Here is a 22,802-nt window from a genome sequence, read left to right as displayed (position 1 = left end):
CCTTGCCATATACAGAACAGCTGTCATTCTGACACTGTCTAGCCTGGAAGCAGCACAATGATATTTTGGGAGCTTGGTTAAATTAAAGGATGGATCTGACCCAAAAGTTAGGAGCAGAGGTTTTGTTTTGATAATTGCTTGAAAGTTCATATGTTTCTATACTAATAAATCCCTTATACCTTCAAGACTGGGCTCAGAATCTTGCCAAATGCTATTTAGCTTTGAGTTTGTTTGTTCTTTGCTGGTACCTGCCAGGTCCTTTAAAAGGAAAAGTTAGGAAGAATAGGTGAGGTAAGGGTAATACTTACTTAGTGTTTTGAGATTTTAAAAGGCAAATCTGTACTTAGTTTCAATTTTTCAAGCCATCTGGAGAATAGAGAGAGGCTTATTTTATCTGACCCATCACTAAAAACGTACAAAGGGGGTATATTAGAGTTACCATGGAACTACTACTTAACTAGAAAAGATACGGTTCTTATGTCTATAAAATCTCAGCCCTACAAATACATTCATTAAATGTATAGTATTTAATCATCAAGGTGTTTTTTTTTAAAGAGACAAGAAGTAGTGTAACACTCAGATGCTTCTACTATGTTGATTAAGTGTTCATATCTAGCAGTGGAGATCTGACACCGGTAGACAAAATTACTCAAAGAGAACCTAACACATCAAAGGCATGATGGGTGCTTTTTTAGTAAGTAGGAATACCTTGTCCTCAAGGAAAGGACTCAAAATGCGACTGTCAGATCAAGATCTGTCATTTCTGCAGTAAGATACGGTTCATACCAGCAAGAGCTCTTTTGCCAATGCAGTTTTTATCAGTTCCCATGAACAAGCAATAATAGCTACACTTTGCCACTGTGCACCAGTATAACATATCTTGCTGGCCACTTTGTCACCATCTAAATATAACAAACAATGTCCCTTCTAAATAAGAATACTGGACCAACCAAAATTTCAGATGTTACTCTAACCTTATAAAACTTTTAAAATATTAGCAAGAATCTATTTAAATATGTCACTGACACACTTCAAACACAGAGTGTGAATTCCAAGAAGCACACAAAATCTTTCTTAATATGGTCTGAAAGCTTTGCAAAAGCCTGTTTTAATATGGGCAAGAGGAAGAGGCAATAATGTTCAGATAACTCTGTTATCAAAGAAGACTAAGACCTTCCAAAAGCTACGGCACAGGCTTGTTTCTTCAAGGCAGGAACTCAAAAAGCTGAGCAAAATTTGGTGGTTTGCACATGCTTCTGCTCTTTATTATCCAAAGTCCAAAATATGTTCAAAGTGACTGAACCAGAGATACAGCTACACAGAACCTGTCATTCTGAAGCAGCATGAACAACAAAGTAGCAAAACATTTTTTGCATTGTCTATAGAGAACATGGCTAGGGTCATGGATCTTCATCTATTTTCATTGGAAGTTCTTTTCAAAATGACATTTTAATACTGTAGGGAAGGAAAGAAAACAAACATGTATTACTCACATGAGAAGGTGGAGACCACTGTAATGCCTGCACAGGCCCAGGGACACAGATGAATCCAATTGGCCTGTATTCATCTTCAACAGCAAAAAAGAAAACAGTTTTGTCTTTACTCTGAGAGAGAGAAAAAAAAAAAACAAAACAAAGATGATGACTGAATCAAAGCTGACCAAAAATTCGAAAGACTGTAAGTACTTCACGACATAAACACATACTTAAATGTTTTGTGCCTCAACAGGAGGACTTACAAGTACATTGGAACTTAAAATTAGCTTTCCTTGATGATTACAGGGAGGAAATAAAAATGCTGCCCACATTGCTCCAGGGCCCTGAGTGCACCCATAGCCCTTAATTGTCCTGATGGGCCTCATCTGGCACCCTAGCCATGTGCTTTCTGCCCATTGCCCCAGGAGCTCCTTTAAAGCTCAGGCTCAGGCCCGATTTTTCAGATAAGACAGCACAGGCTGATTTCCCTGGATAGCAAGAAAATCCAGAACTGGTGTTTAACATGACGTGTGTGTGCTGGTTTTGGCTGGGGTAGAGTTACTTTTCTTCACAGTAGCTGGTATGGGGCTGTGTTTTGGATTTGTGCTGGAAACAGTGTTGATAACCCAGGGAAGTTTTCATTCCTGCTGAGCAGTGTTTCCACAGAGCCAAGGCCTTTTCTGCTTCTCCCCCCACCCCACCAGCGAGGAGGCTGGGGGGGGCACAAGGAGTCAGGAGGGGACACAGCTGGGACAGCTGACCCCAACTGACCCAAGGGATATTCCAGAACATAGGATGTCATGCTCAGCGTGTAAAGCTGGGGGAAGAAGGAGGAAGGGGGGATGTTCGGAGTTGTGTCATCTGTATTCCCAGGTCACTGTTACGCGTGATGGAGCCCTGCTTTCCTGGAGATGGCTGAACACCTGCCTGCCCATGGGAAGTGGTGAATGAATTCCTTGTTTTGCTTTACTTGCGCGTGCGGCTTTTGCTTTACCTATTAAACTGTCTTTATCTCAACCCACCAGTTTTCTCACTTTTACCCTTCTGATTCTCTCCTCCATCCTGCTGGGGGGGGGGAGCGAGCGGCTGTGTGGGGCTTAGTTGCTAGCTGGGGTTAAACCACAACAGTATGGCAGCTTAAATCCTGCATTAAGTGAAATGCATGGTGATCCAGTTCAAGGAATATGTAACTGCAAATGCACTGATCGTGGATGAAGGCTAGCTTTTACAAAGAGAGACAATATTGACTGGAAATCATCTCAAAGACTAGCAGGCACACTGACAAACCAACTGGTCAATATTGTTCTAAGGCCAAGCAGTGCTGGGTAGCAGCTGGAGTGCGGCCAAGGTGGTGTACAAATGGACTTGCTTTTACTAATTCCAAGATATTACTAAACCAATTCCAAAATGAACCAAATCCATCTTCAAAGCGGATTACAGTATTCACACTAAACAGTCCAGTAATTCACAAAATGAATTGTATGAATTGCATGGTTGCTTTCCTTCAGAAAACAAATGTGAGTGCAAACAGATCCTCCTCTTCCCCCAGCACTGCAGAGAACTACAAGAAGCAATCAACAGCAGTAACAGAAGTATAACTGTGTTGTCAGTAAACAAACTTTACCTTTTCTTGTTAAATAATCTCTACACTTATGGCTTAATAAAAATAACCAAAAGAAGTGATACATACCCCTGTGGCAAGCACATCTCCATTTCGTTCATATGCCAAGGCTGTAACTGCAGTAGCATGAGGTTTGAAAACGTGTTTCAGATTTATCTCTGCATTCTCTGTATTGGTCTGTCCTGCAAGAATGGGCAGTCCTTTGGGATCATAAACTTCAATTATTCGGACAACACCATCTTCAAAGCCCACAGCAATTAGACCTCCTTTAGGATTTACCTTTGAGTGGAAGAATGAAGAAAAAAAAATCACAGTGTACACCAGAGAGCTTAGAATAGGAATCTGTATGGCACATGCTCTGGTGTTAACCTGTAACTCATCTTACATGGAAGTGTTGCTAAAGCACAAAGAGTGTTTCATACATGGGAACTGTTGTTTATTCTCTCTAATATGCTACTGTAAAAGGAATGGGAAGACTGGGAATTATTTTTTGGTTTGGATTGTTTTGGGGTTTTTTACTGATAACATGCCATTGAGACGGGAAATGTTAATGAGGATGTGGTTGTAACATCTGAGGAAGAGGTAATTCATACTGATATACAAATATATCAATAGCTTCTTAAGGACAAGAGTTGGAACTCAAAAAAGGAATTATTATATTATCCTGAATATAATATTGGGCATCAAATGTGGGTATGATTTTTGAAGAGGTGAGGGCACAGACTTGGGTCTGGCTGACTCCATGTAAAGTACAGTTGTCAACAGGGACAGCTACTTGAGGTGGAAAGAGGAGGCTGTGGAGTCTTTATCATAGGCCCTGTAGGTAAGCCAACTGCTAACAGGCTTGAATTGTGAGAGAGAAGAGTTAGCAGAAACAGGCTGGTGTTTTAGCTGGATCTAGCTGGACTTGCATATTTAGCTGATATTAGCCATACATGGTAGTGTCTTGAAGTAATGTACAAGCTGAGCCATCTCCAGACATGGCACAGATCATTATTAATGCACACCAGAAGGAGAATTGCTGTGTGAAGAGATGAGAGTGAATGGATAAGCTCTGTGACCAATTGGCAAAAGTATGATCTTAGGTATGAAAAAGTTTATTGTTCAGAAGGGAGCTGGGGGTAACTGTCTTCCTGTTATCTAGGAAAATCAGCCCATAATGTCTTATCTTAAAAAGCCCCTCTGTAATAAGCAAGTGTACAATAGCATTACTCAGTAAATGACCAAGAGGAGTCACTCATGGACCTCAAATTTATGGCTCTGTGATTGACTCCATTAATTCCATATCTTTCCTCTACTAGGGAGCCCGCACTCCAGATCTGGCCTCCCTAGTGCTGAGTAAAGAGGAGGGATCACCTCCCTCAACCAGCTGGTAATGCCCCTTCCTAATGCAGCTCAGGATGCTGTTGGACCTCTGGCACTGCTGGCTTCTGGTCAGCTTGGTGTCCCCAGGATCCCAAGATCCTTCTCTGCAGAACTGCTTTCCAGCTGGTGGGCCCCCAGCCTGTACTGGTGCCTGGGGTTCTTCCTACCCAGATGCAGGACTTTGCATTTTCCCTTGTCAAATTTCATGAGATTCTTCTCAGCCCAATTCTCCAGCCTGTCCATATCCCAGCACAACCCTCTAGAGTACCAGCCGCTCATCTCAGTTTTGTGTAACCTGTGAACTTGCTGAGGGTGCACTCTGTTCCAGTGTCCAGGTAATTAATGAAGAATATTGGCACCCAAAATGACCCCTAGGGTACACTGCTGGAGGCTTGCTTCTAACTGGACTTTGTGCTGCTGATCACTACCCCCTGGGGCCCTGCTGTTCAGGCAGTTTTAAATCCATGTCACTGTTCACTTATCTAACCTGTATGTTGCTAGCTTGCCTATGAGGATATTGTGGTATACGGATGCTTCAAAGTATGTTGGATGAAATTTTCTTAGATTAATAGCACATATTTTCAAACACATTTGAGCACCTTAAGCTATGTGGAAGTATCTAATAGGATTTTAAATGCAGCTAGATAAACTAAATACCCTTGATTTTTCAGACTGTGTTTAGTACCAACTTTTGTAAAACTGAACTGAGTCAGTTTTGTAATGCTGTACAATTTATTGTGGCAGTCAGCTTACCTCTTGAATGTATAGGTATCACCTAACAGCATCCCTGAAAGTCTGCATGGCCAGAATTACAGTGTTAAGAGCACTGTCCCAGTGTTACCCTTGCCTTGGAAATTCAAGTAAGCACTTTCCTCCATAAATTTGCTTATAATTAAGTCACCAGGCTTGCTATGTTTCCTCAAGGACATAACTAGACACTATTTTAATTAAAATTAGCAAATATGTCTAAAAGTGATAGACTCCACACTACACAAATGATCAGTTCTGGCAACAGTTTTTTATGATTTATCTCCAAATGTTTGTGGATTGTCTGGGCTGTCATTTCAAAATGTGTTAATGAACTCATGTTAATTGATAATTACTCCGTGTGGGTTAAATAGAAACTGTTAGTCTATAAACTAAGACTACGTCCTAGGACTGCACACTGAGATCTGATTTTAAAATCTCAGAAAGACACAAAGTAGGATACCTGATAATCCACAGTAAAGTCAAACTGTAAACATACTATATACATACATACTACTCCACAGACTTATATATACATACTACTACAGTAAATTCCACCATGGCCTAACAGTGACTTCATTAAGGTCTTGTATGGTGAGCAACTTTCTTGATGCTGGCAGGCTCATAGGCCCCATATGAATTTTTGTTAACACACCAGCAAAAACTCACAACACGAGGTGCCCACATCAGTGCTGTTCCTCCTTGTTTAAACTTAATTTCACTCAGTTGACTGTTGCTGATGAAATCATAGATACGCACTGACCCTGTATGGAAAGGAGACAGTAAGAATTTATTTCTTGCAACAACACTTACTTTTTAAGATTTATGGAGAAATGTCTATTTATTTGAATTAAAAGCTGGATAGAATGTTATTAATTTTTCTCTTTGAGTATCCAATGCCAGCCTGGAAAGACATGACTGGTGGTTACAGAGTACCACAGCTAGCATGGTGCTCATGAACAAAACATAAGCTTTCTTCACCCTTTAACTTACACACTCCCAAGAGTTCTCAGGGCTGAGGGTTATAATAAGAAGTCCCATGCTGACCACTATGTGTAATTTTCAAGTAATCACAGAACCGTGGCATACTGTAGGGAAAAATCTGTACTGACAACATAGGAAAAGATGATACGCTACTACTTGGGATTGCCTAGGGAGGAAAATATTTAAATAGATGAAAATGGGAGACTGTCCAAAGAAAAGCCAATTTCACCAGAGGTGAAACTAACAGATTCATAGACACACATATTGGTCTGCATAAAATTCCATTCCAGCTGGCATATATCCTAAGTGTCATTTGCTCAACTGGTAGGAGTTTGTCTTCAGGCTAGAAGAGCATGTACATTGTACAACACAGACAAATGACAAGATACTGCTGACAAGAGTTGAGTTAAAGACCTTGTAGCATTTTCTGAGAAGTGTAAATGACATTGTTAATGTTCTGGTCAGTGGTTCTTCTTTCAAAGCATGATAAAGCTAACTGTGAGAGGCCTAAATTGCAATATTTATATAAGTTAAATAAATATGTCTGTAATTACATGTTAGCTGTTGTTGAGAGCATGATAGCTATTGCATTTTCTAAGCAAGCCACAAATATTAATATTTACAATGACTTACATAATGCTAGAGATGTATGTAATTCCTTACAAAACAAAAATCCCAACACTTATCGATCCAGAGCCTTGAATACAAGTGCTGTTATTCAAACCAAATGTCTCATCTTTTCAGCCATTCCTTCAGAACGAACAGAATTTACAAAGTTTCCCATCAAAAACTTCTCTCGTTAAAATCCCAGGCTTTTAAGATGAAGCAGTCTTAATGCATTATTTCAAAACATTAGTGATTTGTCTTAATTATTAAAGAACTGATCCCAGGAATAACAATTGTCTGTGAAGTGACTTTTCAAGAGCAAATACACAACTTCAGTTCAAAACAGAATAGTTCCAAACCAATAATCATTGCTCTTCAAAAACAGTTACAGTGGTATGAGAGGGAAGGAATAGCGTACTTACGGTCAAGAGCAGTGGTGGCCATAAGGTATGTAACAGGAGAGACACTCATGGCCTCAATCCTTCCAGAGTGGAAGGTACACAGGCACTCTGGATCACGGGTCTGCAGCGCAAAACAGAAGAACAGAAATTCTGCTACATTCTGGAGCTGCACTTACAAGGTATTACCAGCCATATCTACAGCGAACCTGAAAAATCTAAACAGGTGCTGTTTGTGTGAACAAAATTTGGCATCCATGAGGTACCTATATGCAATTCCCTTTTTTTTCTTTTTTTTTTTTTAATTTAAATGTTCATAAGAAGATCATTATCAAAATTACTGTAGGAACATTAAGTTAATTTAAAAATCCATAATTTTCTATGTGATCATAAAGGGGAATGCCTTTCACTAAGTGGTTTCAGGCTTGGAATTAGTATTTTTAACATAGAGCTGTTGTTCTGAAGGCAAAGAAAATGCTCTCAAGCCTAGGGCTTATGCTGCCTGGGAAATCATTTCATCATCCAAGGAATTCTATGTTTTGCTATACATTTTTTACAGTTTTTATAGTATGTTTGTACATCTTTTATTTACCATAAAATTCTCGGAACATAATTTTACCTGTTGCCACAGAATTTATTCCACTCAAAGTAAATGGGAACAATCCCTTTAATATGTTCAGGAGTGAAAATTAAATGCCCGCATTTTAACTGTGTCATCTATTTCTCCATCAAAAACATCTCCAGCAGTAACACTAGTAACCAGTAGGATAAACCATGTGAAGTGCATTTCATCTTCTCCTTGTTTTTCCCAGATCTTTATGTCATTTAGAGATAACAGTAAGGCTTGTTTCAAACACCTATCAAGATTGGATATATCAATACTCCTTGAACTCATTTCCTACATCCATGCAACTTTTATTACCTGTTTATGAGGATAAAAATCCTTTAAGGTAACTTGAATTTGGCAGCCAAAATTTCAGGAATAAAAAATCAAACTGTTTTTTATAATCCTGCACAATCGTTATAATCAATAACATTATGAAAATAAATTTTTAAGAAAAAAAAAATCTGTTTCAATGTTGAATATTTCAACCGTGCAGCTTCATAAAACACAAGCTTCATTGCAGATGCATCCAGCATGGTTTAAGGAAGTTATTGCAAAGGAACTGAAGAAATCAGAAGAAAGAAAAAGAAAACAAACTTGCCATATTTGAAAAAGTCAAATCCAGCTTCCAGATTGCTCCATTGTTATCCTGAAGAAGAAAAAACGAAACATGTAACTTGAATATTTTCAAACTCAATTTGAAATAAAACTGCCCGTGGTAAGTCCTTAAAAATTCCTTAATGATTATCACTGTGAAACTGAAATAACTGAATGTGGTGATGTTGGCCCTGTCAGTCCTATCCATCAGTCCAGGATAACAGAACTTGGACAATACCTTTTGACATTCTCCTATTCTTATGCAGTTCTGGCTCTGAAAGCCAGAGTCTCACATGTTACTTATACACTAAAAATATAGCATAGCATAGCACAGCACAGCATAGTTCAGTTGGAAGGGACCTACAAAGATCATCTAGTCCAACTGCCTGAACAATTCAGGGCTCAGCAAAAGTTAAAGCATGTTATTAAGGGCATTGTCCAAATGCCTCTTAAACAATGACAGTCTTGGGACATAAACCACCTCTCTAGGAAGCCTGTTCCAGTGTTTGAAAGAAGATTTTATTTTATATATATATAAAATAAGATTATGTATATATCCAGAAGAAGATTGAACTCTACCAAAAAGAAATGTACTGACTTGTAACGGACTCCTGCTGTTACTTAACATCACCCCCCTCATTCTGTGTTTCTCCAGAGAGCTGTATGTACTGGAGTGTATCTTACCTGAGCATACCAAATGGGCTGTCCACAGTCATGAACTTTTGACATGAAACTCAGACTGACATTCCTGCCAACGTGAAGTTCATTCATAGGCTCCACCTCCAGTAACCCTGTGTCATCCACAGAATCAGCAGCATCTATTGTCTCAAAGTTCCACACCTTCATGGCGTTGGAAGCATAAAAAAATAAGGGGAGGAGAGGAGGTATACGATTAATAAGGAAATTCAAAATTATAAGAAACCAGGGGAGTATAGATTCTACAGGTAGAGTATGAAACCTGTCATATCTGCCTCGCTGCTTTGAATGTAACTTAGAATAGTGACAATCACCAACTACTATCTGATACATTTGGGTGCAATGCAAAGCATATGTAAAAGTTCTCTGTCCAATTCTGAAACAACAGTAGATTAAATTCAGCCCTGACACTAGCAGACCTATACATGGCAGCCTCAGAACTATAGACTGTAAATGGTATCTGCCTGCTCTCAGCATTGCTCATACTGAGGCAGCACAGAAGAAAGAATGGGAAATCTAACACATCCATGTTCTGCTCTGTGGGATAAGGACAAGAAATGAGTTGGTACCCTTATAACCAAATGAATTTTCCTCATGGGATAATATCAATTTATAAAACACAACAACAGCAACAAAAAATCCAGGGTGTTTGAAACCCTCCACTGTCTGTAACAGTCAGCTTCCTGTTGATTATCTGGGTTCTTTCACATATAAGCAGAAGACATACCATGTCTTCCCCTAAAGAGCAGGCAAACAAGATTGCAAAATCCTTGATAATTGACAGGTGAGATCAGAACCTGGTGGTATGGATAAGGAAAACTTTTTGATCTTAATTTATAGAATTATATGTCAACTTCAGGATGCTTTTTCTTTTAATTTTTCCTCTATTTCAGTACATGTATCTCTGAGATGCTAGTTAATTTCTATGTCATTTTAACATTAATAATCTGAGCTTTCAAATACTCAGAAAATTAATTTCAAATATTGCTGTACTTTATCCTTTGAAATAACACCAAATGTATTAATAGGCCTGAAAATTATAAAGATGAGCCAAAACTACACATGAAAAAAAATGTTAGAATGCAGGCAAGAACAAAGCTGTTAGAGAATCAGTGAAAATTATTTTGATTTACTAGAGTAAAAGGTGATTTATTTACTACTATTAAACAGAGAACATTGCACGAACACTATCCAATTCAAATATATACACTGTGGACATATGATCTTATTCTGTTTGTTCTAAAAATTCATTCTCAGAAAGAAACTGCACTGCAAAATTGCCTCCATAAATAAGCCCTGGTAAAGAAAACATGTAACATTTACCTGCTGACCACAAATTTGCACACCTAAAGGCAGAGCAGAAATAAAACTCACCCGAATGAAGCCATCTCTTCCAACAGTGACAAGTTCTCCTTCATCCAGAACTAACTGGCTTATAGGGCCGCTGTGACAGGGCTTGTGTCCAGCTCGACAGAGCTCTACTTTAATGAGGCCCCCTTCCCAAAGCAGCAAGTTGCCCCACTCAGTCCCCGAGATAACCTTCAATGCAAATGAAGATAAGCACATAAGCACCTGCACTTAACCATGCAGAAATATTAGCAAGAATCTGGTAAACATTTGTGGCTTCCTTCCATGAAAGCATTAGATCAATAGCAACGTACAGATATTTGCAAGAGAATGTGTAAAGGGTGAGAAGATTCAACTTTTTAGCAACACGACATAATTTACAAGCAGTGAAATGGTTAAAGATTAGGGCTAACAGTCTTTTTATTTCTTTACCCCATCAGAGGAGCCTCAGCTCTAAGCCAACAGAGATCTTTTGTCTGGGAATTACAACACTAACCGTACTTTTCAATTATTACAAAGCAAGCCAGGTTTTTGGCAAATTAATGTCAATATTAGCTTGTCAGAGCAGTGCATTGAGGGTCTAATTCAAATCACTTTGAAGCAAATAGTAACTCTCCAACTTACTCAGTAGACTTTATATCAAAACCTGAGAGGGAACATAAAATCAATTAAACTTTTTCTTACTTACTTTCCCATCAGGCAGCTCCACATAACCTGTAATGTCGGTCACTGCTGTTTTTCCAAACCTGCCCAAAGCTCCTTGTAACTTGAGACCAGTGAATGTGAGCGCCATCTTCCAGAACCTGAGTATAGAAAAAACATCCCTCTCTGATATAAGATTTCCTAAACACACTCTTCAGTCCCTCTAAGACATTGTAATAATCTTACCAGGGATGTCTCTGAGGTAAGGGCTGTTCATTTATTAATCTTTTTCACAGGAGACCTTGGGTTTTCTTTTTAAAGTGAGATAAAGCTTTGTAATTACAGAAACATTTCCCTATACTACTTCTATGAAAAAGTTAGGAAAAGGATTTGGAATGGGCAGAATGAAGACTAAACTACTATTTAAAATTAGTAAGTGTAAAATGCATAGCTACATCTTTCCAGCTACAACCAATACACGTAGTTAGGGATACCTATTTTACTCTTGCTGTCTTCAGTGTATGATGCTCAACATGGTATATCCAAGGGGCTAAAGTCTTCACCGAATTTCATCCAAGTACCCACATGGACTTGAACTTGACTATAAAAATCTCACTGAGCAAAAGGTTTTATCCTAGATCTTCATAGCCATTTCTATTTGAGCATTATATTTTTAGCAGTATAAAACATAACTTTAAATTATGGCATTACAGAAAAATTAATCTACTGCAATTAGAGATGGTTCACTGTGTGTGCAGGAGACATTACATTTAAGACAGGTGTTGGAAATTGGAACTTGAGACCACATTTGGGTGAAAGGTCATGTTTATCATGTTATAAAAGCTGTATCAGAGTTTATTCATAGTATTTTAGCTCAAAAGAAAGATTATAAGAGATTTTGTTTTGTCAGATTTCCATAAATAGTTTATTCTAAACCACATTCATTCTGGGTCTAAATAAGCCATTTGCTATTTCAGACCCACCTCACAACCAAACTATAGAGCAAATCTCAGACTTTGATCCAATTCCACTGTTAAAATTCAAAGAAACTTTAGATGTGTTATAATTTTAAAGGTATCATTTCTATTACAATAGTATCCAAGTCATATCTTAAGTCTCTGCTATATTAACATTGAACACTGGATAAATACAGAACACAAAGCTAATCCCTGTCCCAAAGAGCTTAAAGTTGTGGTTTATTTTTTTGTTACAAAAGGATCCATGAACTTACCAGAGAAGGGAGTGTATGGAAGCATATCTTTTTTAAGGCTTCCTTGCAGGCTTTTGGTGGTATCAGAGGGTTTCTGATCCATGACTTGGCAACCAGTTCTAATGGCTGCCCAGACAGCAGATGAGTTCAATAAATGAAAGGTAGAAAGCCCAGAAGGCACAGGAGGCATATATGCTATGTTACCAGCTAGAAGACATGTATATGTAAATATTTTTTATTAATTCTCCCTGGTGCTTATTGAAATTACAAGAATGGAGCCAGTGGTACCGACATTCGACATTAAGCATCATCCTTTCTGCACAGCAAAGGTGTTAAAAGACTTGGCTGACTGGCTGAAGGACTTGAACTTTCTCATTTTTGTAATTGTAATGGCCAGGTAAAATAGCATTCCTCATTGGTCCATGTTTGCTAATGATACATTCCTGTTAGTCATCTTCTACATATTATGACTTTAGAGGTGATATGTATTAATCCTAATCAGTAAACCTACTTGATGTGTCCTGCTCCAGATGTAGTTAGTTGCTCTTCATTATCAGCAGAAAATGTGACCTTGTAAACATCCTGTGAAAAAGCTTTTGACCTCAACATAACCTTTTCTTGTTTCCAGTCCCAGATAGTCAGCATGTAGTCAGGGCTGCTCCCAACACTGGCCAGCAAAGTGCCAGTATCGTTGAAATCACCAAAAACATAGGCTTCCTCTGTTCCACCTGAAGAAACACACAAGCCTCAATACGCACACACATGGAAAAGAGGAAGAAACAATAGGAAAATCTACTTGGAAGGAGCTCAACTTTCACTGCAATTATTTTTTTCACAAGGTAATAGCTCTCAGTTGGCTATTTCTACTAAATAAAGGTTTCCTCCCATGCAATAATGAAAAAGCTTGGAACTGGTGTTTTCTATTTTGCTTTGAAGGACCAAAAGGTTATATTTCCTTCTAAACTTCTAAAGTGACCCACTACTCCATCTGCTGGGATCTATAAACACTGGCCCATTTGTGTAAAATGAAAATAGAACTTTTTACACTACCTCGCAGTATTCTGTAGGGTCTCAGTGAAGGATAATCGTAGATGATGAGGTTTGGCTTCTTTCCTTTTTCTCCTACTGCAAAGTACTGCTTAGTAGGGTGTGCCTTGAAAAAGCAAAAATCCTGTTGCATGCTGCAATGACACCTTTGTCTCTATCCTGCTAGTTATTGAGTTATTCCATTTACTCATTAGTCAAAAGATATTGCCATAAATACTAGGTTGCATTTTTCTGTGCATTTATTCTGAACAACTGCCAATCTATTGCCCAGTAGCAGATACTTTTTCTTTTCATTTATCTAGGAACTTGATTTTCTAAATTTTAACTGCAGGCAAAACACTATACTAATATCAGTTGTGACTACGAGAGATGAGTGTTAAAAAAAAAAAAGTTGGTATGAGCCAAAATAAGAATGTAATAGTTCTAAAAATTAATCCCAGCTGGCATCTGTCAGTCTTTTAAGGTACCTGAGCCTGGGACTCAGGTATGCAGACATTTGTCCTCAGCCAGTTATGTTGACAGGCTGAGTAGCCCACGCTGCATGGTCCACGCATCCCCCTAATCAATATGATACATGCATATCATGTGAAGCTGTAGAAATCTCCCATCAGGCAACCAAGTGAACGTTTCACTTCTAGAAAGTGAATGACATCCTAAAACACGAAACAAAAGCCATACCGTGATAAACCCAATTCCACCACCACTGCTGCTCCGGACATAACTTTGAGATGTAGTTTTCAGGTCCAGGAGCACCACTTGGTTGCCTGCTATATACATCAGTGTTTGGCTATCCATCAGCAGCAGGTTTACACTTCTGGTGCAGTCATATCCAAAAGAATGTCTGAGAACAGTTCAATAAGGAAAAGATTTGACACTGGCTTTCTAGAAAAGTTTACTAAGTGGATAGAAACACTTAAACCAAAACTGAAATGGGAATACTGATCTGGTGACTAAAAGCCTGATGGTAGGAGACAATTTTGTTCAGTATACAGTGAAGGTAAAATATACCAAGCCTCTATAACTGAGGGGAAGGCACAAGTGAAGACCTTCTAAAGTTCATATTCCATCCTTTCATCTCCACTACAGGGCACACCTCTTGCCTCTGCTGGATCCTTTAGGGCTGCAAGGAATTCATATTCTATCCGTGTTCTTTTATCAAACAAAATGTAGGAGAGATGCATCAGATTACTAGGAACTGTTCTACAGACAAGAGATCAAACCAAGGAAGTGCTCAAGCTCACTTCTTAAATGTTTACAGGCAGATGTAGAGAAAGGAAAATCCAGTCTTCAACAGCAACTTGATTGTGTCTGCAGAGAAAACCATCAGCACTTCTGAAAGTCACATATATCCTACTTGACCATACCTAGCAAAGGACTTATTGGAGCTCATAATTGATGGGCATCACTTCCTTCATTCTACCAGTTTAGATCTTCTGAGCACCAGACTAAAAATCTACCTGGTTTCTTCCCAACTTCTCCCTTAGCAGTTCTGCGAGGAAGTATGAGGTACGCAGCTGCTCATCTCCTGCCCTCCCCTCAGCTTCTTGGGGAACACCAGTGTGGCTACACAGAAAGGGAGAACTTTGCAGGGGATATTCTTATGCTAGTCTTCTGCCTGGTCACATTAACTTGGCCATGATCCAGTTCTACAAGAGTACTTATAACAGTAAGAATTATCCCCAATAAGAAATGTTTATGAGGTCAAGACAACGTTTAAGATTAAATTCACCCAGAACCATAACGGGTGAGGATTCTTACCTGTGTCTCAACCAAAGGTATCCCACTAATGCCACGTAGGCTACTCCAAATTAGACAAGTACAATTTTAAGAACATATATTAAATATCCTTAGCTTTAAATTTGCACAGCTTCAACAGAAAGGATACTTAAGAGTAAGAAGGTTAATTGGTATCCCAGAGTCTTCAGTGACAAATGGACGTGAATATATATCTTCATAGTTATAGAAGAAAGTTTCTGAGATTTTCTTTTCTATCTTCTCAGGCCTTTTATGTGCCTCCAAGGGTCCTTCACTATTATCTTGCTCTTCCAAATCACCTTCTGCATCTCAGAAGTGGGAACATAAAGGAAATTTATATTCACCATAAATTTTAGGCTCCAGAAGGATTCACACATGACTTGCCTCCTTCAACAGAGTAACAGCCTGTAACAAGCACTCCCTCAGGCTTTTAAAAACTTTACTGTGAATATTGAAAACGGAAGAATTTAAAGAAGAAAGATTTTGAGAGCGTTTTAAAAACACTGATTTTAAAACTCAAGACCTACGAAAGTAGTTCAGTTCAGCTTTTCTTGGTATTTAGGTCTCAGCTTTAGAAACCAAATAAAGTTTTAAGTGTCTCTTTTCAGTAGCTATTGAATGCACATCATTATACAAAACAATTAGTAAAAACACATACAACAGACCACCGTAAGACACCATTGTCCTCAAAAAGGCATACTGCTAATGTGTGACCCAGTGTAGTTCTTCACTGGACTGCAACACAGAATACTGTCAACTTGACTTCCAACTAGTCATAAGCACTTGTTAAAAGTACTTTTCAGTTTGATACCTCAGATCAAATCCCCCTTACCTATTTTGTAAGCCTTTCACCCTGTCTTGATTTTTTTCTCTCCTAGGTGTTCTATGAAAAACAACCAAAAGGGGCAGAGACCAGCCATGGGAAAGAGCAAAATGAAGTACACAAGGGAAGCCAACTGAAACGGAGCAGAGAAACTCAATAACTGTAACTTGATGGCACTGGTCTGAGATGCTGTTCATAACAATAACAGTGAAAAAATGAAAACTAGAAAGTATTGCCATTTTTAAGGTCATACCAACATCTCCTCATGGGAAAGCAGTACTCACCAATGCTCTCAGTGTCTGATTCCACTTGCTCCACTTCTTCCTCCTGTTCTCCTGCAGTTGGTGATTCCTTTGGAAGGCTAGTTTTGCTTTCTTCTGCAAAGGACAATTGGGATTACTCTCTTAGGTATGAATTCCTTTGACTACTTTGCTCATACATGCCATGTTAAATAAATACATAGTTCTGTAGCAGTAAAAAAAATCCTTTCTGCCCAGCAGTGGACTTCCTGCTGTTTAGCATTAACTGTAGAGGGAAGTTTGCTTTCAAAAAACTGTATTTTAAAACTTAGGGGAAGGAAAAAACCACAGCCTATAACAGGAAAAAGGTATAATAGGAAGATCAAACAAGCGTTGAAAGTAATGCACCAATATAAGCATCAAAAATCCTTCCAAAGTTCCACAGGAGACTCACTAGCAGATTTTGTTATCCATGCTACCTAGATCTGGTGTGTTAGATGACATGCAGAAAACCTGAAATGGACACTGGGCAGGCATTTCAAAATGAAAATGGCATTAAAAAGAGAAATACAGGTCCGTGACTGAAAGAGACTGGTGGAGTTAACGCATTGCAGTACTAGCTACAGAGACAGGTCTAAGCAGCAAAAATTTCCAGGGGAGAGACTGTGGGCTCAGGGACAGCGGGAACTGCAGACACAGTGGTCAGCCCAGAACTTCACTGGAAGGGGTCATCTTTGACCAGAGTCAAAATGAAATTTGGCAACACCAAGAGCAGCAACTGAAGATGAACACATACTAGTAAGGAAGGGGTGAGTGGTGGGAGAAGCCAGAAGCTACTGTAGGTTCAGTATTGAAATCGCTATATAACAGTGGGAAATACTCACGGACACCAGGGTGATCTGCCTGTGCACCTTCTGCTGGCTTCTCATCAGCTACCTCCTGTTCCTTGGGAAAAGATATGTCCTCTTTACCTGGTGGTGGTGAAAAGGAACTTTTAGTATTTTTGCCTTCATCTGCCATTTAGACAATTTTCATTTCCTCTCAGATGCTTTGAGATTCCCAGAGATAATATTTGTGTTCTGCTTGTACACTCCAAATATGGATAAACCAAACATATGTCCTAATTTGTAGGGTGAATTCATTGGTTCACGTTTTAGGACTCTGGGCTCTGTGTACATTGCTATAGAAAGACTAAATATTGTGTAACAGGGGAAGCTGAAGACAAATTTACATGTTTTGGGCTTCTCTTTAATATACTGGGGGGAAATTTTTTTTTGAGACAACAAGGCTATTCCTCCTGCTTTCTGGCGGACTTCACAAAAATATCAGGAGATAGACATTCTGAGACGATCTAATATCTGAATGGAGAAGCAGGAGAGATTAATCTTTAAGAAAAAAAGGACTTTCTTCAAAATATTCTATATTCATGGAAAGTGAATTAATAAAATTAACACAATAAAAAAAAAATTAAACCGCTTAACTAAGACGCCCCAGCAATTTTACAGCTTTCAGACTATAATTTTCAGAGTGCTGCAATTTCATTAGTTACCATTTTCCTCTAGAGTGGGAAAGATCCAAATTTTTTCATGTAAAAACAAACACATTGATCATTTATATAAACATCCCTGAAAGAAGCAAAAAAGCACGAGCATTGCTCTTATTCTAAATTTGTTCTGCCTTTTGATTTCGAACATGGTCTCCATTTCCAAATAAAACACCTTAAAATGAACATTGGAGCAATTTTGTACAAATACTACAGCTATAAAATACTATCAGAAATCAGAAAATTCACAAGTTGAATGTAAAGAAACCTAAATGTTCAGAATAACCAATATAGGCAGGATGAAACAAATCTCTTTTTCTGTGTAAGCCTGACTTTGATACCAAGAAAAAGTCCCTAAAAATGCATTTCCTCTTTCCGGCTTTGGGTCAGAATCTATTTGGGAAAAGATCTTTTAAGGCATTTCAGACTTTTCAGGTATTTCAGGAAAGGCTAAGTGTCCAAACATAATGCCATCCACCAGAAGGACAGTGAGGGCAAAGAAATTTTGTAGACTTGTCATTCATGTCATTATATAGTCAACCTGCCCTACTTGATCTTCATCCAAAGGTTCTGAGTCTCTGCCAGAGTCTGACTTTCCTGCATAATTTCATTTAAGAACTAAAATGAGCTTTTACCCCTCAGGAATGCTGAGAAAACTTGAAAATAGACATACAGAAAGTTTTATGTTCAGAAAACAAATCAAAAGAAAACAATTGCAATATATCTCAATATATTTAAATGAAATTCATGAGTTTTTAATGGGGTAACAGAACTGATATCACTGAAGTTGAAGAAATAGTTACAGACTAGTTGCATAAACATATAGTGGAGCGTTCAGAGACCTGAATTCTAATTCCAAACCCAGTAATGGTGTACAATTTGTATCAGCCATTTCACCTCTGGCTGTCTCAGTTATCTCTTGTGAAAAATGAGATAATAATACTTACCCATCTTAGCAAAGTGTTTTGATATCCATAGAGAAAAGTGCTATAAAATTTCAAATTATTGTAACTAATTAGCAATCATTTATCTTCTAAAAATTAAGACTATCATAGTTTTCATTATAAATTAATTCCTATCTGGAAAATGCTTTAGGCTGAAAGAGGGTATGAACATTTCCGCCTGCGTTGATATCTGGGTTCTAGTTAAAGAAAGCTATTGCAATGTTCACTGTGCATATTACCGTGATGGAGTTCAAGCACTGTGCCAAAACAAATTTTGAATTTAAAGACTCTGAGGAGGCTCAAAGGAGGAGACGCATCTACTTTGGTTGCAGATTCTGGGTTTCATGGGTTGACTGATCCAGAAAACTTTTGTGTAGGTTCACTGTGACAAAGGTATGCATCTCTCTGCTGATTTGGTTTTCCTGTTTTTTGGGGTTTTTTTTTGAGACAGTTTTCCTAAATAAGCGAGAATTAAGGCTTTTGATACTGAAAACTGAGATAGTGGCAAGTAGAACTGGTGTGAAGTAGGGAAAAAAGCCAAGCTGGCAACCAGACATTTTTGCCAACACTAATTATACACTATGCCTGACCAGGAAAGTATTAGGGTTTTTTCCCTAGTCCTAGTAATTCAAGATACAGACCTGAAACACTACACAGATCCACATCAGTTCTATTACTTAGCTTTCTAAGAACTCACTCAGGAGCGAATTCATGTTTTCTTTGTTTCAGTGGCCAGTGCTATAAGCTGTGAATTTCAGCTAAGCTCCATTTTCTTTCAAATTGTCTTTCTCTTAGCTATGTTCTCAAAAGCCACAGCTCACCCCATGTCCTGGTTTCAGCTGGGATAGAGTTAATTTTCTTTTTAGTAGCTGGTATAGTGCTATGTTTTGGGTTCAGTATGAGAAGAATGTTGATAACACACTGATGTTTTCAGTTTTTGCCAAGTAACGTTTAGACTAAGTCAAGGATTTTTCAGCTTCTCATGCCCAGCCAGCAAGAAGGCTGGAGGAGCACCAGAAGTTGGGAGGGGACCCAGCCAGGACAGCTGACCCAAATTGGCCAAAGGGATATTCCACACCATATGATGTCATGCCCAGTGTATAAACTGGAGGCAGTTGGCCAGGGCATGGCGGCACAGATCGCTGCTCAGGAACTAACTAGGCATGGGTCGGCGAGTGCTGAGCAATTGCATTGTGCATCACTTGTTTTGTATATTCCAATCCTTTCATTATTATTATTGTCATCTTATTATTATTATAATTTTCTTCCTTTCTGTCCTATTAAACCATCTTTACCTCAACCCATGAATTTTACTTTTTTTTTTTTTTTTTTCTGATTCTCTCTCTTATCCCACTGGGTGGGGGAGTGAGTAAGCAGCTGCATGCCAGCTAGTTGCCCACTGGGGTTAAACCATGACACCTCAGAATGGAGAAATATGTTCATTCGGGTATATTCTTTCAGTTACTTCAAAACTAAGATGTTTCTTGGCAATTCTGCTGCCACACAGAATCCTTGTATATAGGAGCTTCTCAAAAATTGTCAGTGAATTTGGACATTAAGAGATTTCTCATCTCAGGCAATTGTCTCATTTATTCAAAATACAGGATAATTAAATCAAATGGGTGTTTATTTGGTAACACGTAAATAAATTCACTGAGATGACACCACTTGCTTTGTATCTTGTCATCCTACATTTTTCCTCTTTCCAGAAAAAAAGGTGTTTAAATGTGTAAGCTTCATAAATGCAGTGCTTGCCTTCATAAATCCCATGACTGACACTTCAACTGCATAAAATGGATCAAATTAAATAATGATCAAAATGTGGTCTGCAGTTTTACTTTAGAAACTGAACATATCTAGTAGTTATTATTTCAACCTGTCTCTGCCCCACCATTAACTGTATGACAATGCTTCAAAGACATCACTTATCTTACCTCACCTTTTACGTCTACAGAAAAGTGATAATCAGTTTTGTCCACTAGTTCAGGATATATAGAAATAGGGAACTATTACTGCGGAACATAACTGCAGTGCTATTAGTACTAGTAATAAGCAAGAGATTAAAAAGTCATCCCTACACTGTGCTACTCCTTCAGGATTTCATTTTTTGGTTCACTCCAAAACGTGCAAATTTTTGTAGAAAAGCTTTGGCCACTAGTGGGCTTTGCAAAAAAAGATTGTCTTGTGCGTTATTCCTTTACTTGTCTTTATTCCATGTGAAGGAACTCATGGTTTGTCCCAGAACTTTCTTTTGCTTTATTGCTTCCAATCCTGACTCCTCTTAGCACTGTACTATGAGCCTTCCAGGCTACACTCTGCTATCATTCTGGCCTGGGGGTAACACTGGCCTAAAATAATGACTGCAACATTTGGCTATCATGAGGGGTGTCTGCCATGAGGAATTACATACTAATCGTCTGTTCCAGGCTGAGGCATCTTCTTCAAGTCTAGCTCTGCTTTGGGTGTGTCCGATTTCTTCCCACCTGCCAAGTCCTGCTTGTTTAACTCATCTTCAGATACGGTCCCCTTAGCAGTTTTTTCTGAGAGCCTTCCATTTCTTTATGAAAAGCAGCACACCATTGAACAACTCTCAGCATTCCTTTTAGCCACCAGACCACATCAGAGTACAACAGCAATTTACTGGGCAGCTGATGAGCACAACATGTGCAAGCAGTAGTTTTGCAAAACTTACCTTCATACAAACAAATTTAAAGTCTTTTAGTGCTTATATACACAAAGAAAAATATCCAAGTGTAAATCAGGCATAGCTACCCAATGCTGCCTGTGTATCATTATCAGTCAGCATTACTACAAAATTAGTAATAAATTCAGTTTTAGGCAATCAACCCAAAATCCCAAGGAAGACATTTTTTTGTACTAGAAAAAATTGCGATCTCTCTTACAATAGCTAGAAGACTTGAGAGCAAGGAGAATAACAGAAGATATCAATTCTCACAGCAGTTAAGTATATAAAATATTTACTAGTTAGAGACAGAGACAGCAAGCATAAAGCTACAAAGCAGGATCTAGACACATCACCTTTATCGTAGCCCCATTGTCTCTTTTCCCCCCTTCCCATCAGAGAGAGAAAAGAAGTGGACAGGAGAGCTCTGCTTAGAACCTCACTATTGCTATATTGCACACATTCAAAATATTTTCCTATAAAATTAGGAGAAATAAAACCTAACTCTAATTTCCAACCTTACAACTAAAGTAGTCCTCTGTATGATCCAGATGCCCTAGCTCTGTCTCATGTAAGCAAACCTTTCAAGCCTCTGAAAGTCTGCTTTGTGGATAAAGGTTACCAGGTTTTTATTAAGCAGAAACAGGAACAGGTGACATCACCACAGTTACTTATTAACTTACAGTATAAAGGAAAATCATAAAAATTAACATGAGAGCAGTGCCACAATGCAACAGGTAATAAAACTGCCTGCCTCGCACACGGTAAAGCAAAACCAACAAGTCCACGTTTCAAATGAAGTACGAGATGGTCTGTCTCAGCTGCAGAACATTCATTCCTGTTTCACTTTTGCGAAGCTAAGCACCTACATGAGAATAAAGGCTTTTCTTTTCCAAACGCCTCTGTGTAGGAAGACCGGTCCCACACAGACTTCAGCACGCAAAGGTGATGGCGCCGGCCTCGCACAGAGGTGCGGGCCCAGCGCTCTTCCAAGGCCGCCTTCCACCTGGACACCAGCGAAAGGCCACGGCCGGGCAGAAGCGCCCGTGACAGGCTGTTTTGCGGGGGATGGCAAAAGGGCGGGCAAGGGACACCTGGAGCCCCTCAGGGAGAGCAGGGGGGGAGCCCCCGAGGGGAGAGCGCCAGAGAGGGGACCCGGGGAGACGCAGCGAGGGCCTGCCCCGGCAGTGGGCAGCGGCGGGTGCATGAGGAGCGGGGTGGCTACCGGCGGGGGGGGGGGGGGGACGGGACGACAGGTCCGGGGACACGCGGGAGCCTGCCCCGAGGGGCGATGTGGGCCCGTACGGGGCCGGAGCGGGCCCCGACCCTCCCCACCACCCCGTACCTGGGGCCGCCTCCATCGCGGCGTTACCGGTTTCCAGGCAACCGGTCCCGCGGCGCGCAGAGCGCTCAGGGAGCTGTAGTGAGGCGGCGGCGGCGGCGTGCGCATGCGCCGACTCGCGGGGCGTGTCCGTC

At 39.4% G+C, this 22,802-nt stretch overlaps 1 protein-coding gene across 1 annotated transcript in view; it reads right to left on the bottom strand.

Moving 5' to 3' along the window:
- Nucleotides 1-22,742, bottom strand: part of CFAP44 (cilia and flagella associated protein 44) — a 46,769-nt gene extending 24,027 nt beyond the window's left edge. Inside the window, exons 1-15 of the mRNA XM_030020045.1 lie at nt 22,672-22,742; nt 17,041-17,127; nt 16,202-16,294; nt 15,225-15,402; nt 14,018-14,180; nt 13,343-13,445; nt 12,804-13,020; nt 11,129-11,243; nt 10,468-10,632; nt 9,082-9,237; nt 8,402-8,449; nt 7,221-7,320; nt 5,878-5,972; nt 3,166-3,375; nt 1,494-1,604 (exon numbers count right to left, since the gene is read on the bottom strand). Coding sequence (XP_029875905.1) covers nt 1,494-1,604; nt 3,166-3,375; nt 5,878-5,972; nt 7,221-7,320; nt 8,402-8,449; nt 9,082-9,237; nt 10,468-10,632; nt 11,129-11,243; nt 12,804-13,020; nt 13,343-13,445; nt 14,018-14,180; nt 15,225-15,402; nt 16,202-16,294; nt 17,041-17,127; nt 22,672-22,687 — 1,857 coding nt within the window. The 5' untranslated portion in view covers nt 22,688-22,742. The remainder of the gene's footprint in view (nt 1-1,493; nt 1,605-3,165; nt 3,376-5,877; nt 5,973-7,220; nt 7,321-8,401; nt 8,450-9,081; nt 9,238-10,467; nt 10,633-11,128; nt 11,244-12,803; nt 13,021-13,342; nt 13,446-14,017; nt 14,181-15,224; nt 15,403-16,201; nt 16,295-17,040; nt 17,128-22,671) is intronic.
- Nucleotides 22,743-22,802: the final 60 nt, after the last annotated feature.

The sequence above is a fragment of the Aquila chrysaetos genome, chromosome 7, assembly GCF_900496995.4.
Source record: "Aquila chrysaetos chrysaetos chromosome 7, bAquChr1.4, whole genome shotgun sequence".
Lineage (NCBI taxonomy): Eukaryota > Metazoa > Chordata > Aves > Accipitriformes > Accipitridae > Aquila > Aquila chrysaetos.
The sequence above is the reverse complement of the archived record's forward strand: the minus strand, read 5'-3'. Positions and strand labels throughout refer to the sequence as shown.